This window comes from Eupeodes corollae, chromosome 2, assembly GCF_945859685.1.
Source record: "Eupeodes corollae chromosome 2, idEupCoro1.1, whole genome shotgun sequence".
In the NCBI taxonomy this organism is placed as follows: domain Eukaryota; kingdom Metazoa; phylum Arthropoda; class Insecta; order Diptera; family Syrphidae; genus Eupeodes; species Eupeodes corollae.
This window is the reverse complement of record NC_079148.1, coordinates 45,395,915-45,410,655: the sequence shown is the minus strand read 5'-3', so window position 1 is coordinate 45,410,655 and position 14,741 is coordinate 45,395,915. Positions and strand designations below refer to the sequence as shown.

Here is a 14,741-nt window from a genome sequence, read left to right as displayed (position 1 = left end):
GATAGGGCAAACAAAATAAACAAAACCACCGCCCCTAACCCCCGAAAGGGTTGATTTTGATACTTTGTTACAAAAACTTCAAGAAAATAATCTAAAAATTGCATGAGAGAGAAAAATGCCTTCACTTCAACAACTTTAGCCTCTGTCTATAATGAAATGATGATAGATATATGTATGATAAAATCCTTTTTGCTCTTCTTTATCCTCCAAACTACATCCCTAAGGAAGAAGGATGTTGCAGCAACGCGCATGGCTTACCGAAGATTTTCGGAATCGATTTTATTCTCTTTATCATAGCAAATTGGCACAGTGATTATCCCGTAGTATCTTTTGCTCGCTCGTATTTAAAAAAACGAAAACACTTTTATATCTGCACATTTTTAATATTCAAATTGATTTATCCATAAAAATATATTATTTAAGCAAAATGTTTTGTTGAATTGAAAATCCCATATGTCTTCCAAAATCTGGGTGAATTTATCTTAAAAACACAACACACATAAAAACAAAAAAAAAAAAGAATGTTAAAAAGTAGTATTTTAGAAACATGAACTAGGCGTTTCCCTTTGCTTAGCTAAAAAGGATGCTGCAACTCTTGGTATAGTCGAAGTTGTGTGAAGAAAATAAAAATATGAAACTAGAAAAAGAAATCAGTTTTGTTAAATAATAATTAATCTATAGGAAAATACTAAAATCGTTAAATAGAAAATGGAGCAGTTAAAATGGTTAACACGAATTTTTTTACTCTTTGTTGCTCTTACTGCAGGTATGTACCTTTATTCGATATTTATAACTTTTTCGAAAGGATTTTAAGAAAATATGAAAAATTAATGGTGGACATAAATGTCCTTTCACGTGATTTACTAGTTCGAGCATCGGAGGATGAGGAGCGTTTAGTTCGGGATCTCTTTCGAGGTTACAACAAACTTATAAGACCTGTACAAAATATGACACAGAAGGTGGGAGTACGTTTTGGATTAGCATTTGTTCAGCTTATTAATGTGGTAAGTTATAACTTAAAACAAAAATTAGTTACATTTTATTATTTGAGACATGTCAAAGAAAAACTAAACTGCTACAAACCTCCATAACTATGATGGTATGGTCGTTTATTAAGTTTTGGAAAACATATTTACATGTGAACGTGGAGATATTAATCGATTTTGATGCTAAAACTTTTTTGTTTGTTTTAAAACAAATATTTTTTAACTAGGTTTTTTTTTAAGATTAACGTTAAAAGTAAAGATTCATGAATCTTTAGAAACAAATTGGTTTACTGTTTTTAAAGATATCTAATAAACTAGGCGTAAAAGAGGATTTTGTCTACTTAAACCCAAGTATAAAATCTTTCTATCTATTTTTTGTAATTTTCTTAAACTTAAAATCATTTCAGTAATCTATGTATTGTTTATGTTAGTTGAAAATTGATTTATAAAATATTATTATTCGATAGTAGTTTTTCAAATTTAGCGCTTTTAAGGCAAATCTCATTGAGAACTCGACAATATAAGTTTCGGTAAAGATCAAACAAAAAGGCAGAACCAATATAAGACTTGGGATTATTTAAGTTAAATGGAACGCCTGTCTAAAACCCAGTTTCTCAGAAAATGGGAATCTAATAACAATTTACAATAATTAAATGTTTAAGCATCGAATTAGAAAAAAAATGTAAGAGCATCCAAAAAACTAAGCAAACGTTTTAGGTACATGCATAGTTAAATTTCGATTGGAATGATAGCTTATACAGGAGAGTTTATCGATAAGCTTTCGAGTGCAACTACTCTGTAAAGGAAAATTGATAAGACTCTTTTTAAACTTCATCACCTAGCGTAAGCTATTTGAAAAAAAATTAACTAGAAAACACGCCCTGTTCTAGTTAACCCAAAGCATTTGTTTACATTAAACTTAACTTTAACTTTTTACTTGCGACATATAGGAACTATATGGCAAGATTTTAATCAAACATGATATTACGATGGTAGAGAAGTCGAAAAAAGTGGGTCCCGCGATTCCGTCCGGTCGGTTTTGTCTGTCTGTCCACGCTCCTACAGCCTAAACCATTGGGTCGATTGAGTTCAAACTTGGAAGTTAAGGTTTTGAGCAGATTCGCGTTAGGCGTTTTTTTCATTTTTTGTTTAAGATCAAAACTAACAGTGGCCCCCATACAATTTTTTTGGTCAAAAACCGAAAATTCGAATTTTCTCAAAAACAAACCGATAGATTTTTTTTAAATTTTCTCTAAAATTTTATTTTTTAACTTGGCTTCTGTTTATAAGAAAACCATATTTTTGTATTGCTCAGGAAAGGTACCGCTCATAGAACCGTTATTTTGTTTTTTAATTTTCTCAGCAAGTTATGAACTGATTTTAATAATTTTTTTTCTGAATAAGCTCCTATATTGCCTTAACAATATTTGATTAACAAAAATGCAATTTTTAATTGTTTGGATTTTTAAAAAATATTGAATTTTTATTTTTCAAAACTCTATATCTCAAAAACGGGTCAACAATTTTTTACTAAATTCAAACGAAAGACGTATATTTACAATCACTAAACAACTGCATTCCAAAAATATTTTTAGAACAAAATTGGAAAATTTTATATATAAAAAATTAATTAAAAAAAAAAACCGCTCTAACGATTTTCAAAATAAAAATTTAAAAAATCAACGGTTTTTTTTATTTATAAAATGGCATTTAAATTTTTGAAGACAAACTTATTTTTATTTTTAGAGCGCATTATTTTGACAAAATTGTATTTACATTCCTATCTTTCATCCAAATTAATGCATTTGGTACACATTTATATATGATATATTTAGTCAACAATCTATTTTAAAGAGTCTATCAAGAAGTATTATCTTGGTAACTTTGTATATAATGATTTTAAAATATTATTCTTTACGAATAAGGTTGCTTCACACATGATTTACTGACCTTCGCCTATATTAAAAAAAAAATAAATATTTAGTACCTACAAGTTAAAGAAACTGGCCAGAGAGAGTATATGTATTTTCTATTAGAATCACTTTTTCAACGCATACACATTGTACCTATTTATAAAGGTATTACGTACAACTTCTACAACTACTGCTTACGTGTCACTTCTTAACTAAAATTCAAAACGCACAAGAGCCTGACTGTAAACAACACATGAACAGCAATTTCTTGTACTTGTTCGTATGCTTGTTTTTTAAAACTTTAGTGAAAAAAATAGACTGAACGTAATAACTCCATGTTTGCGCTGAAAACTTAAGAAGGAATGTAGTAAGTACCTTCAAGCCACCAATAACATTCCTCCATTATCATCATAAACATGTCCTTATCTATCTATCTGCATAAAGCTAAGCACGCCAAGTGAACTATTCTATGGTCGTTTTAGACATCTACCTGCTACCTAACTACACAACCAATAGGCGATCGCCTTACAATTTAAACATTCATGGTCTGCCTCTTTCTTATCTTATTTGTTTTCAATCCTGGTTCTTCTAATATGAAATTACAATAAAGCTATCTAAAGGAAAAAAGCTTTTAAGGAACAAGTTGAATCTATATAGCATTGTAGCTTTATAGTAAATAGAAACCATTTTTCATATACAAAGATCGTACACAAGTAAAAGTAGACTTATGAATGTAAATAAAAACAAATATCGGTAAAAGATCCTAGGCAGCTGACTTATGCATACAAAAGTTTGTTTCATCCCCTTATTATATACAATATTAAGCCATTTTGTTTGTTATATAAAGTGCGTTGATATAAATAAAACAAAAACAAACAAAACATATACGGGGATAGACTCAAATAAAATGAAGGAAATTGTGTTGACTTTTTGGGTCGAAAATTAATTATCTCCCTTATTCTGCTGGCTGCTTATGGGAATGGGAATAATATTTTTTTCTCGCTCCCGCTGAATTTCTCCACTTTCGATACTAACGCCACGCCAAAGACTCGGCATCTGGTCGCCCTAAAAGTTTCTGCTCATAAGAGTACTATGGTTTTCATATACAAAGATCGTGCGGTTTTTTTGACAATTCAAATGGCATTTATATCTTTGAAGCCAAACTTATTTTACAGGTATATTTTTAAATCTCATATAAGTACTTTTTTGAACAGACTCTTTACATGCAGGAGCAAGTTCGTGCGACCCAGTCGTGCATTTTATTTGTAATTACAAGAAGCTTCAAAATCAATAACTCTAACTTTTCAAACCACTTTCAACTTCAGTTATAAAAAAGGCCTTATAAATAACGTATACTGCAATTTTAGTATTTCTTTAATTTTTTTGATAATAGCTGACTTATGGCAAGTATCGATACCCAAATTTATATTTTTTATTTGATTAATAAGATAAATCTTATGCTCAACCGAATAGTTCTTTAAAGGACAAAGCTGATTAAGAAATATCAATTTAGTTCCTTTAAAATTAGAGCCAAGTAACTTTATGTTACCCTGCATTAAGCTTGGGTGTGTTATGCAGATAGAAACGTTTTTTAACTTTCCATAGGAAGTTATTGTAATGGGTCCGATTTGTCAAATTGAAAATTTTGACATTTCTCAAATTTTCAAGGTCCCTAGAGTCGAAATAAAAGATTTTTAGAAAGATGTCTGTTTGTGCTGTGTACGTACGTTCGTACATTCGTACATTCGCGACGTTTTTTTCGTTGTCCATAGCTCAAGAACCAGAAGAGATATTGATTTCAAATAAATTTTGTTATACAAATAATAAGGCAGAAAGATGCAAAAAGAGCTCTCAAGAAAATTGCGTGGGTCATTTTTTTACCATAACAGTTTGAAAAAAGGTGAACATTTTAGTTAACCCTAAATATCTTACGAACCAAAAACGCTAGAGACTTGAATTAAATTTTATATAAAATATTGTAACGTGATATCAAAGCAATATATTTTCTGAAAAAAATCTATTTAACGATTTTTTTAAAAAATCAGAAAAACTGAAAAAAAAAAATTTGTCAACTCCAAAATTTTACGACTTAAATATTATTTCATCTCCAAAATAATTTTGTGCAACGAAGAATAATTTTTTTGACATCTGATAAAATTTTGAGAAAAATCAAATTGACAGTTTTTTTTATAAGACAGTAAAAACCTAAAAAAAACATTACTCAAAGTTGGTAAAAATTGAATATCGATTCAAATATCTTTTCAAAAATTTAAGATAATAGCTCCAAACTAATTTTATCTTATAAGAAATATTGTTTTCAACATTCTGAAAAATGTTGAGAAAAATGGAATTGACAGTTTTTTTTACAAAAAATTAAAAACCGAAAAAAATTAACAAAAGTTGGTAAAAAATGATTTTCGACTCATATATCTTTTCAAAACTTTGAGATATTGGCTTTAATTTACTTTTATTTTTCAACAAATATTGTTGTCAACATTCAGTAATATTTTGAAAAAATCGAATTACAGTTTTTTTTACAAAAAATTAAAAACCGAAAAAAAATTAACAAAAGTTGGTAAAAAATGATTTTCGACTCAAATATCTTTTCAAAACTTTGATATAATAGCTTATAACTAATTTTTACTTATAAGAAATATTGTTTTCAATATCTGAACAAATTTTGAGAAAAATCGAATTGACAATTTTCTTACAAAAAATAAAAACATACAAACAAATGTATAAAAGTTGGTAAAAATTGATTTTAGGCTCAAATATCTTTTCAAAAATTGTGGATATTGGCTTAAAACTACTTTTATCTTTCAGAAAATATTGTTGTTAACATTCAGTAAAATTTTGAAAAAAAGTCGAATAGACAGTTTTTGTACAAAAAATTAAAAACCTAAAAAAAAATTAACAAAAGTTGGTAAAAATTGATTTTCGACTCAAATATCTTTTCAAAAAATTGAAATATAGGCTTCAAACTAATTTTATCTTATTAGAAATATTGTATTCAACATTCGGTAAAATTTTGAAAAAATCGAAATGACAGTTTTTTTTTCAAAAAATAAAACTCTAAAAAAAAACAATACTAAAACTTAGTAAAGATTTACTTTCGACTCAAATAGCTTTTCAAAAATTAAAAATATTGGCTTCAAACTTACAAATATTATTTCACAGAAAATATTGATTTCGATATTCAGTAATTTTTATATAAACAAACCAACAGTTCGTTTTTTCATAAAAAGTACACATAGGCAAACTTTTAAGCAAGACAAATCGGCATACGGGATGGGAAGTTATCAGTGTGGGTCGCATCCCAGTCTCTTTTTTTTTAAATTCATTTTTATTAATTTATTCTTAAAGCTATCTTAAAGCTAGACAAAAATTCATAAAACTTGCCTAAATAACCATAACTTACAACCTACTAACTGGTCCCATACGGACACTCTAAGTTAAACTTAAATACATTGATACTAATACCTTTCGGCCCTAAGATCTATTTTACTTCAATTTAAATTTTATTTATTTTTGTATATATTAGAAAATTTGAAAAAAAACTAATATCAATATCCTTTTTATTTTTACTTAAAACTATTTAAAATAAGGTCCTCAAAATAAAACTTGAAACAGCAAATCTAACTAAATAACATATTTTGTTTTTCATTTTTTCTTTTCCTTTTTTTTTTTTTCTTTTTCCAAGTTTTTTTTTAAATTGTTTTATTTTTATTTTGTTTGTAATTTTTTTTTGTGCCACCATGCCTATTCTATTGGGACTCCTATAAAGAATCCCTCAAAAAGTATAAACTAGAATTGAGAATAGCCAAAAGATCCTCATTAAGATCCTTCTGTTATAACTCCATAGAAGGGAAATCGGTAGAAACAACCTTGCACACTCTGGTAAGAACTATCGAATAATCCCTAGAGCAAAAGAAATATACTATGGTGGCCTCCTTGGATATTGAGGGCGCTTTCAACAACGTTGACAAATCCGCTATCACTTCTGCTGTGACGACCTTAAACGTCGAATACTCAATCTGTGAGTTGATTAATCTAATGCTAAAAAGCAGGATCATCAACTCTAGTTTGGGAGATTTTTGCACAAAAGGGTTTGTCAGTAGAGGCACTCCGCAAGGTGGTGTTCTGTCCCCTCTCCTGTGGAACATAGTGGTTAACGAACTACTAATATCCCTTGAGAGGGAAGGCTACAGAGTGGTTGCGTATGCCGATAATGTTGCTATCGCCGTCACAGGGGAACATCCTAATACACTGAGAGAGCTCCTCCAAAATGCACTCAATATGTTCACTAGATGGGCTGATCCCTGCGAACTTAGTATTAATCCTCAAAAAACAGACATCGTCCTTTTCACACGGAAATACAAGATCCCAGTAACTGTACCTCCTTGAATAAAAGGTATACCACTAATTTTTACCAATGAAGCCAAATATCTTGGTCTGATATTGGACAACAAATTAAGTTGGAAAATTAATGTACAGGAAAGAGTTAAAAAAGCTACAGCAGATCTTTTCTTTTGCAAGAAAGCCATAGGAAGCAAATGGAGCTTTCAACCCCGCATAACCTACTGGCTAGTGGCTATACACATCATCCGACCAATACTTATGTACGGGATTGCAGTATGGTGGACTGCACTGGAGAAAGTCACATTCTACAACAAACTCAGCAGAGTTCAACGCACTGCATGTCTCTGCATAAGGGGAGCAGCAGCGTTAGACACTATCCTCCATCTGACACCCCTCGACATCTTCAGTAAACAAGTGGCAGCGAGTACAGCGATAAGACTCGACGCCTCATCTCAATGGACCAACAACAATGTGGGGCACTCCATCATTTTGAACCTCTTTGGTTCTATACATAGACTATACTATTCCTAGACCCCTATTTGGAAAAAACTTCCAGGTATCCATTCCATCCAGAGATGAATGGGAGGACAAAAAACTCCTGGATAACAAAAGTATTCATTTTTATACAGATGGATCTAAGACAAATGAGGGAGTTTGTAGTGGTGTGTACTCAGAAAAGCTTAATCTAAGCATCTCATTCCGCCTCCCTAATCATTGTAGCGTTTTTCAAGCGGAAATTTTGGCGATCAAAGAGGTTCTCTCCTGGCTAAGAGAAAACGTGATATCAACTTCTGATATCAGCACCTTCTCTGGCAGTCAGGCTGCTATTAAATCTCTTGATGGTGTCTCAACCAGATCTCAAACGGCACTCGATTGTCGATCGTCTCTTATGGAGATGGCGCAGCAATTTAACATTCACCTCTGTTGGGTGCCGGAGAGACATCACAGGAAATTGTAGAGCCGATGAACTCGCTAAACATGGAACCGTCATACCTATTTCACATGAAAGGGAGACGATAGGTATACCGATAGCTACTTATGTAAACTTATGCTAAAAGAAACAGCTTTTGCGATAGCAAATTCTAGGTGGCACAACTTACCAACATGCGCAGCCACAAAACTTATGTGGCCTTCACTGGACCTAAAGCGCTCTAAAGACTTGTTATCTCAAAGCAGACTTCATATTAGCTCCCTAATAAGTGTCCTTACGGGGCACTGTCTTGTAGGCAGACACGCAATACGACTTGGTGTAGCCTCAAATGACTTCTGTAGGAGCTGTATGGGTGAAGAAGAAGAGGAAAAAATCTCTCACCTCCTCTGCACTTGCCCTGCTCTTTCACTCAGACGCAAACTTCATCTGGGGGACTACTCTTTTAATATCAAATATCTTCTTCGCTTTATAAAAAGCTCAAAATGGTTCGACTAGTAAGAAGTAATTCTCTAGATTCATGTGGTATCACAATGGGCCTTTCTTTTGGCCTTAGTGTGTGGATTTTAATCCGCAGCCACGTTAACCTAGCCTATTCTACTCAAAACTAAACCCTAAAACTATAAAACAAGTAAGTAAGCCGGCGAAGGCTTAAAATCCCATCCCGACTACCCACTATCAAGTGCCGATTGAAGCCATCAAAACTGGTTATCCCACTTCACCCTATCAGTTCGCAGAGCGTATTCTAATAGAGGAAATTCTGCAATACGTTCAGTAATAATTAAATATTGTACCGTGCCAATTGACAACAACTTGCCAATTTTTTTTTTAAATAGAAAATCGTTTGAAATTTTCAAAAACTTTATTATCGGCTTGAAGTACCATCAAATTATTATGAATCAAACCCGACTTCGTTCATATGGTCACTCGAGCCCGTTTGATGAAAATATTGAATTTACTGAATAAAATGACAATCCGTAGCTTCAGTCAACTTAAGAGACTTGAAAGACTTGCCATCTGGCAAAATCTTGACTTCCAACTAAGGCAACTTCATTGGAAACTTGACTGGAAAGTTATTCAAGAAAAATATCCCTTACTATCAAGTCAAATCTATTTATGTCAGAATGACAGTTGATCATGTTTTTTAAGTCAACCGACGTATTTATTTATTTGTTCTGCACAATTCCATTTCATTTGTGTTAAAGGCTTAAGTGTCAAATTAAATAAGGAATAAGTAACATTTCTTTACAATACATAATACAAATAGTGATGGAGTTGTAGGTGTATTTTGTAGACAATAATGTTTTTGGTAGATAGTTTTTCGACGATGAACCAAAGGTACAGGTTAGTGGAGCAAAGTTTTGAAAAACTTACTAATTGCTTTATTCAGTTGACTGTCAATAAAGTACCTTACGTTTTTTTTAACCTTCCCAATGACAGTTGTATGATAAGTGAAAGGATGCGTTCACAAATTAAATTCAAAGCTGTCAAGTACAGGTTATCAATTTTATTTTTTTGAACATGGGATTAAACGCTTGGCACATTAGGCAATTAACAATTTTTTCCACATGTGAAATCTTGAAGTCTTTCTTGAAGTTCTGGCATACAAGCCTTGCTTGCCAAAATTACATTACAGGTCTTTTAATGCCATACAAAGTTTTAGTTAAAGCTTTTGTATCTAAGTTATTCTGTTTTAAACAGTAATTTAAAACTCTTATAAAAAATTTGACGAAGCAAAAGCTCTTTTTTTTACAAAATACTTTTCGTATTTACTTCCTGCTTGGAATTTAATTTTATTTTAAAACTTAACATTTCTTCGTATATCTTACAGAATGAAAAAAATCAGATCATGAAGTCAAATGTATGGCTGCGTCTAGTGTGGTATGATTATCAGCTACAGTGGGACGAAGCCGACTACGGAGGTATTGGAGTACTACGACTTCCACCCGATAAGGTTTGGAAACCTGATATAGTTTTGTTCAACAAGTGAGCCAAATCGTCTGGTTTTGAAAAAACAATACAATTTGTTTATAATATATTATTTTCTTTTGTCTCGTCTTTAAATTTTAAGTGCCGATGGTAACTATGAAGTGCGCTACAAATCAAACGTTCTAATTTATCCAACCGGAGAAGTACTATGGGTTCCACCTGCCATTTATCAGAGTTCCTGCACCATTGATGTAACATATTTCCCCTTTGATCAGCAAACATGCATTATGAAATTTGGATCGTGGACTTTTAATGGCGATCAGGTTTCGTTGGCCCTGTATAACAATAAGAATTTTGTTGATTTATCCGATTATTGGAAATCGGGAACATGGGACATCATAGAGGTGCCAGCTTATTTAAATGTCTATGAAGGCGATGGCAACCATCCAACGGAAACGGACATAACATTTTATATAATAATTCGAAGGAAGACATTGTTTTATACAGTGAATTTGATTTTACCAACGGTGCTTATTTCGTTCCTTTGTGTATTGGTGTTCTATTTGCCTGCTGAGGCTGGTGAGAAGGTAAGTTTTGTCGGATATTTTATGTTCGAAAATGTTTAAGAGTCATTCGTAATAGGACACTTAACTTAACTTTTCGAAATCATGAAATGTTTGTTTTGATTTTCAGGTAACACTTGGCATTAGTATTTTACTGTCACTGGTTGTGTTTCTGTTGCTTGTGTCAAAGATATTACCACCAACATCACTTGTACTGCCATTAATTGCTAAATATTTGCTTTTTACATTCATAATGAATACGGTTTCAATCTTGGTCACTGTGGTAATTATCAATTGGAATTTCCGAGGACCAAGAACTCATCGAATGCCCCTGTGGATTCGTAGTGTATTCTTGCATTATTTGCCAGCATTTTTACTAATGAAGCGACCACGAAAGACTCGTTTACGTTGGATGATGGAAATGCCTGGCATGAGTATGCCAGCCCATCCTCATCCATCATATGGATCACCAACAGAGCTGCCAAAACATATAAGGTAAGAACCTGCCACTACTTTAATTTGTATTTCATGCCGATTATAGAATCTGATAAATATGAAGGTGACAGATGGATTCGGAGTTATTTTTGACACTTTTATAATGGTAGAATGTTTAACATTTAATTCCCTTCACAGTTTACTTATGGAATTTATTAGGTACAGAAACTTATTCACACAGATTCCGGTGTGTAGTACGGGTGCAAAGAACCAAATGTCATTTTGACATTTCTACCATAGTACAAATGTCAAAAATTCACTCCGAATAAACCCGAAACCCATTCTGTAAGGAACATGATATATTTAAATGAATTTTATTTTTTTTTATTTGAATTTTGGCTTTTTAACATTTCGAAGTTTTCAGTTTTCGAAAACATGCGTTTACGCCCTCTTATGTTTTCGGGATTTTAGGTTTTCCGAAAATTACATTCAACGTTTTTTTTCTGATGTCTATTTGTGATATTGATAATAATAAAGCAAAATAATTGTATAAAATTAAATTTCTAGTGCCATTGGGGGCAAACAATCAAAAATGGAGGTTATGGAGCTTTCCGATCTGCATCACCCTAACTGCAAGATCAATCGAAAAATCAACAGTGCTGGAGACTTGGGTGTTGGAGATTGTCGCCGGGAAAGTGAATCATCTGATTCAATATTGCTCTCCCCAGAAGCGAGCAAGGCAACTGAAGCTGTCGAATTTATTGCTGAGCACTTACGTAATGAAGATCTTTACATTCAGGTATTGATATTGTTTGATTCTTCCCTGAAGACCATTTATTTCTATAAGAATTTTGTATATTATCTTTCAGACACGTGAAGATTGGAAATATGTTGCAATGGTAATTGATCGTTTGCAACTTTACATATTCTTCATTGTTACAACAGCTGGAACAGTTGGTATACTAATGGATGCTCCACATATCTTCGAATACGTCGATCAAGACAGAATCATTGAAATTTATCGAGGAAAGTAGAAAGCTCATACAGTGAAAAAGATTCGTGTCATCATTACAAGGAACCAGTGTTTTGTGTTGAATGCCATTTTTTTGTATTTTGTTGATGTTAGAAATCCCATTTTTAAAAAAATTGTTTTTGTATTTAATTTTTAAAAAATTATTTCTAATATTGTAGGTAGCGTAAAATCGGTATTCAAATCACACAAGCTGCAAATTGTAAAATTTAGATTTTTCAAAAAATAACGAAACGCTCAAAATAAAAATTACACACACATCACATATGTATGCAAACTTATTGTAAGTATGTATGTGTATGTAGTTGAAAAGATCACAATTAAGAACCCTTAATATAGAATTTATAATAAAATTAATAAGTTAGTAAATTAAACAAATTGTAATGTCAACTAAATTGAAGAAAAACAACAAAAACTAAAAATCAACAAAAACATTTAATAATAAGTGTTAACAAATTAAGAGAAGTATTGTTTGTTTTAAGCTTACCGAGGGGATATCTTAAACGATTTTATATGAACACTTTATAGGTACAACTATTGTGTCACCTATTTTTATGCAAACTTAATAATTCAATAATAAGTTTGATAAATCGAATTTATGATGGTTGCTCAATTTTGTAGTTGATTTTTTTTTATTTAAAGATTTTCTTTAAGTCAAGAATTGTTTGTTTTGAAAAAAAATAAGTATTATTAATACCATACCTTAATATGTATGCGTTACATATAGTTTTGTGTGCCAATTTAATAAATTATTTATAAATTTTATGAACAAAATTATTTATCGTGTTTGTATATTATAAGTTCTTATATAAATGACGATGAGAAAAAAATCAGTTTGGGGTTTTAATAAAAATAATAATAAATAACTATGAAAAGGTAAACTTAGCGAACGGTAATTTGAAGCAGAATTTATATATATGTAATTTGTTATAATAAAAAAAATTAAAAACGTAGAAAATAAACCCCAAGAAAATTTCTAATTTTTAAGAAAAAAAAACAATAAAATAAAAAAAATTGTTATTATTTAAGTAGACAACCGAATAGAAACAAAAATAAAAGATAATAAATAATAATGTTTCCAACGAAAAAATTGTATTTAATATTATTTTATTTATGGAAATGATGTATATATCAGATGATTCAAAGCTTTGTTATTTGTTATTGTAAGTTCGATGCCAAGAAAACTTAGACGCAAATTTTAAAGTGTAATAATTATTTTAGGGTCTTTAACTGGTCACTATGATGTTCAAATGGTATGCATTCAAGAGAACACAAGTGTCCACAGGTTTTTCTCCCAACCCACCTCTCGTCCCCTTTCTGCCTTAACCTCGTAAGTACGTTTTTTGAGAAATTTATTTTTTTATATAACAACACCGGTAAAGACTCCAAGAATAAAGAGAGAAGAGTATGAATGTCGAAATTATACAACTAACATATCTTACAGTTAATTCTTTTTCCTCGCAACTACATTCATGTCGTTGAGTTTCTATGAAAACCTCGTATCTACCTAACCTTTCGCACAGTTAATGAATTATTGCTCGTAAGTACCGTTAGCCCAATTTAAGTAAGTTAAATTTTTCTGCATACATAAGTTATTCTGTTATCAAAAATATTAACTAGGTACTTTTAGTACTGTAGCGTCTTTTTAAGAGTTCATTTGAGAAGTCTTAGTTACCTCAATGTAATACATTTATAAATACCTATTAATTATTTATCATTTATCAAATTTAATATGGATCGGTAGGTAATAATTTTTCAATTTTAAATGCTTACCTCTAAAAATTTGTTGTTATTGTGTTAAATTGAAAGTCAATTTTAAACTTTAAAGGCATACCAGTTTCAAAGAAAATCAATTGGACGAGGACTTAAAAAACAATGAAAACATTATTTTGCCAGGTACTTCTAAATCCACCATTTTGAAACAACATATTTTGGTGTTAGACGAAACGACAGGGGAATTCAAGTATGTATATTGAATGTGAAACCGAAGACAATGTTTCTACATCAGACTACTCGGGCTTTATCCTTGATGAACAAACAGGATTATTTATACCAAAAAACGATGATCAAAATTTCGTTCCTACTGATTTATCGAGCTGTTGGCAACCTTCAACAACCTTCATCTTCCTCTGTTGATTCTAACGATTCTAATCGCCGAAACATTGAACTGGATGAAAATTTCGGTCTGATTTCTAAAAAAAGAAGGAAGAAAGGCCAAGGGAATCCATATAAATGGCAGAAAAACATAGTAAAAAATGCAAGACAAGAAGGAAAACAATACTATAGTGCTAAAACAGAAAAAGGCAAGATAGTTGGGAAACAAAAGAAAGAAAAACGTGTGCTTAAACCTGGTTGTGATTCAAGTAAGTGTAAAATGAGCAAGTATTTTAAATGTAACGAAGTTACCGAATCCCAAAGGAACGAAATATTTTATTCCTTTTGGAAAAATATGACTTGGAAATAACGTAAAGTTATGATTGGAGTTCTTGTAGAAAAGCGGCCAGTAGCTCGACGTACAAGTGATTGTAATTCAAGACGTAATTTAACATTGAAATATCAGTTAAAAATTGAAAATGTAGTTATACCAGTCTGCAAGAA

General features: G+C 31.3%; 1 protein-coding gene across 1 annotated transcript; it reads left to right on the top strand.

Annotated features, from left to right (window-relative positions):
* The first annotated feature begins 278 nt into the window (after positions 1 to 278).
* LOC129948121 (acetylcholine receptor subunit beta-like 1) lies at positions 279 to 13,208 on the top strand. Its single transcript, XM_056058971.1, has 7 exons — positions 279 to 766; positions 868 to 1,004; positions 10,018 to 10,172; positions 10,258 to 10,702; positions 10,809 to 11,173; positions 11,681 to 11,912; positions 11,983 to 13,208. The coding sequence occupies exons 1-7, from the start codon at positions 709 to 711 to the stop codon at positions 12,145 to 12,147; spliced, it is 1,557 nt and encodes a 518-aa protein (XP_055914946.1). The 5' UTR covers positions 279 to 708; the 3' UTR covers positions 12,148 to 13,208.
* The last annotated feature ends 1,533 nt before the right edge of the window (positions 13,209 to 14,741 follow it).

Excerpts from the sequence above, each read along its gene's own strand:
- LOC129948121 (XM_056058971.1), top strand. The coding sequence starts at position 709 with ATGGAGCAGTTAAAATGGTTAACACGAATTTTTTTACTCTTTGTTGCT. Across the intron at positions 767-867 it reads CTTTGTTGCTCTTACTGCAG|TTCGAGCATCGGAGGATGAG; the intron begins GTATGTACCTTT and ends GTGATTTACTAG. Across the intron at positions 11,174-11,680 it reads GAGCTGCCAAAACATATAAG|TGCCATTGGGGGCAAACAAT; the intron begins GTAAGAACCTGC and ends TTAAATTTCTAG.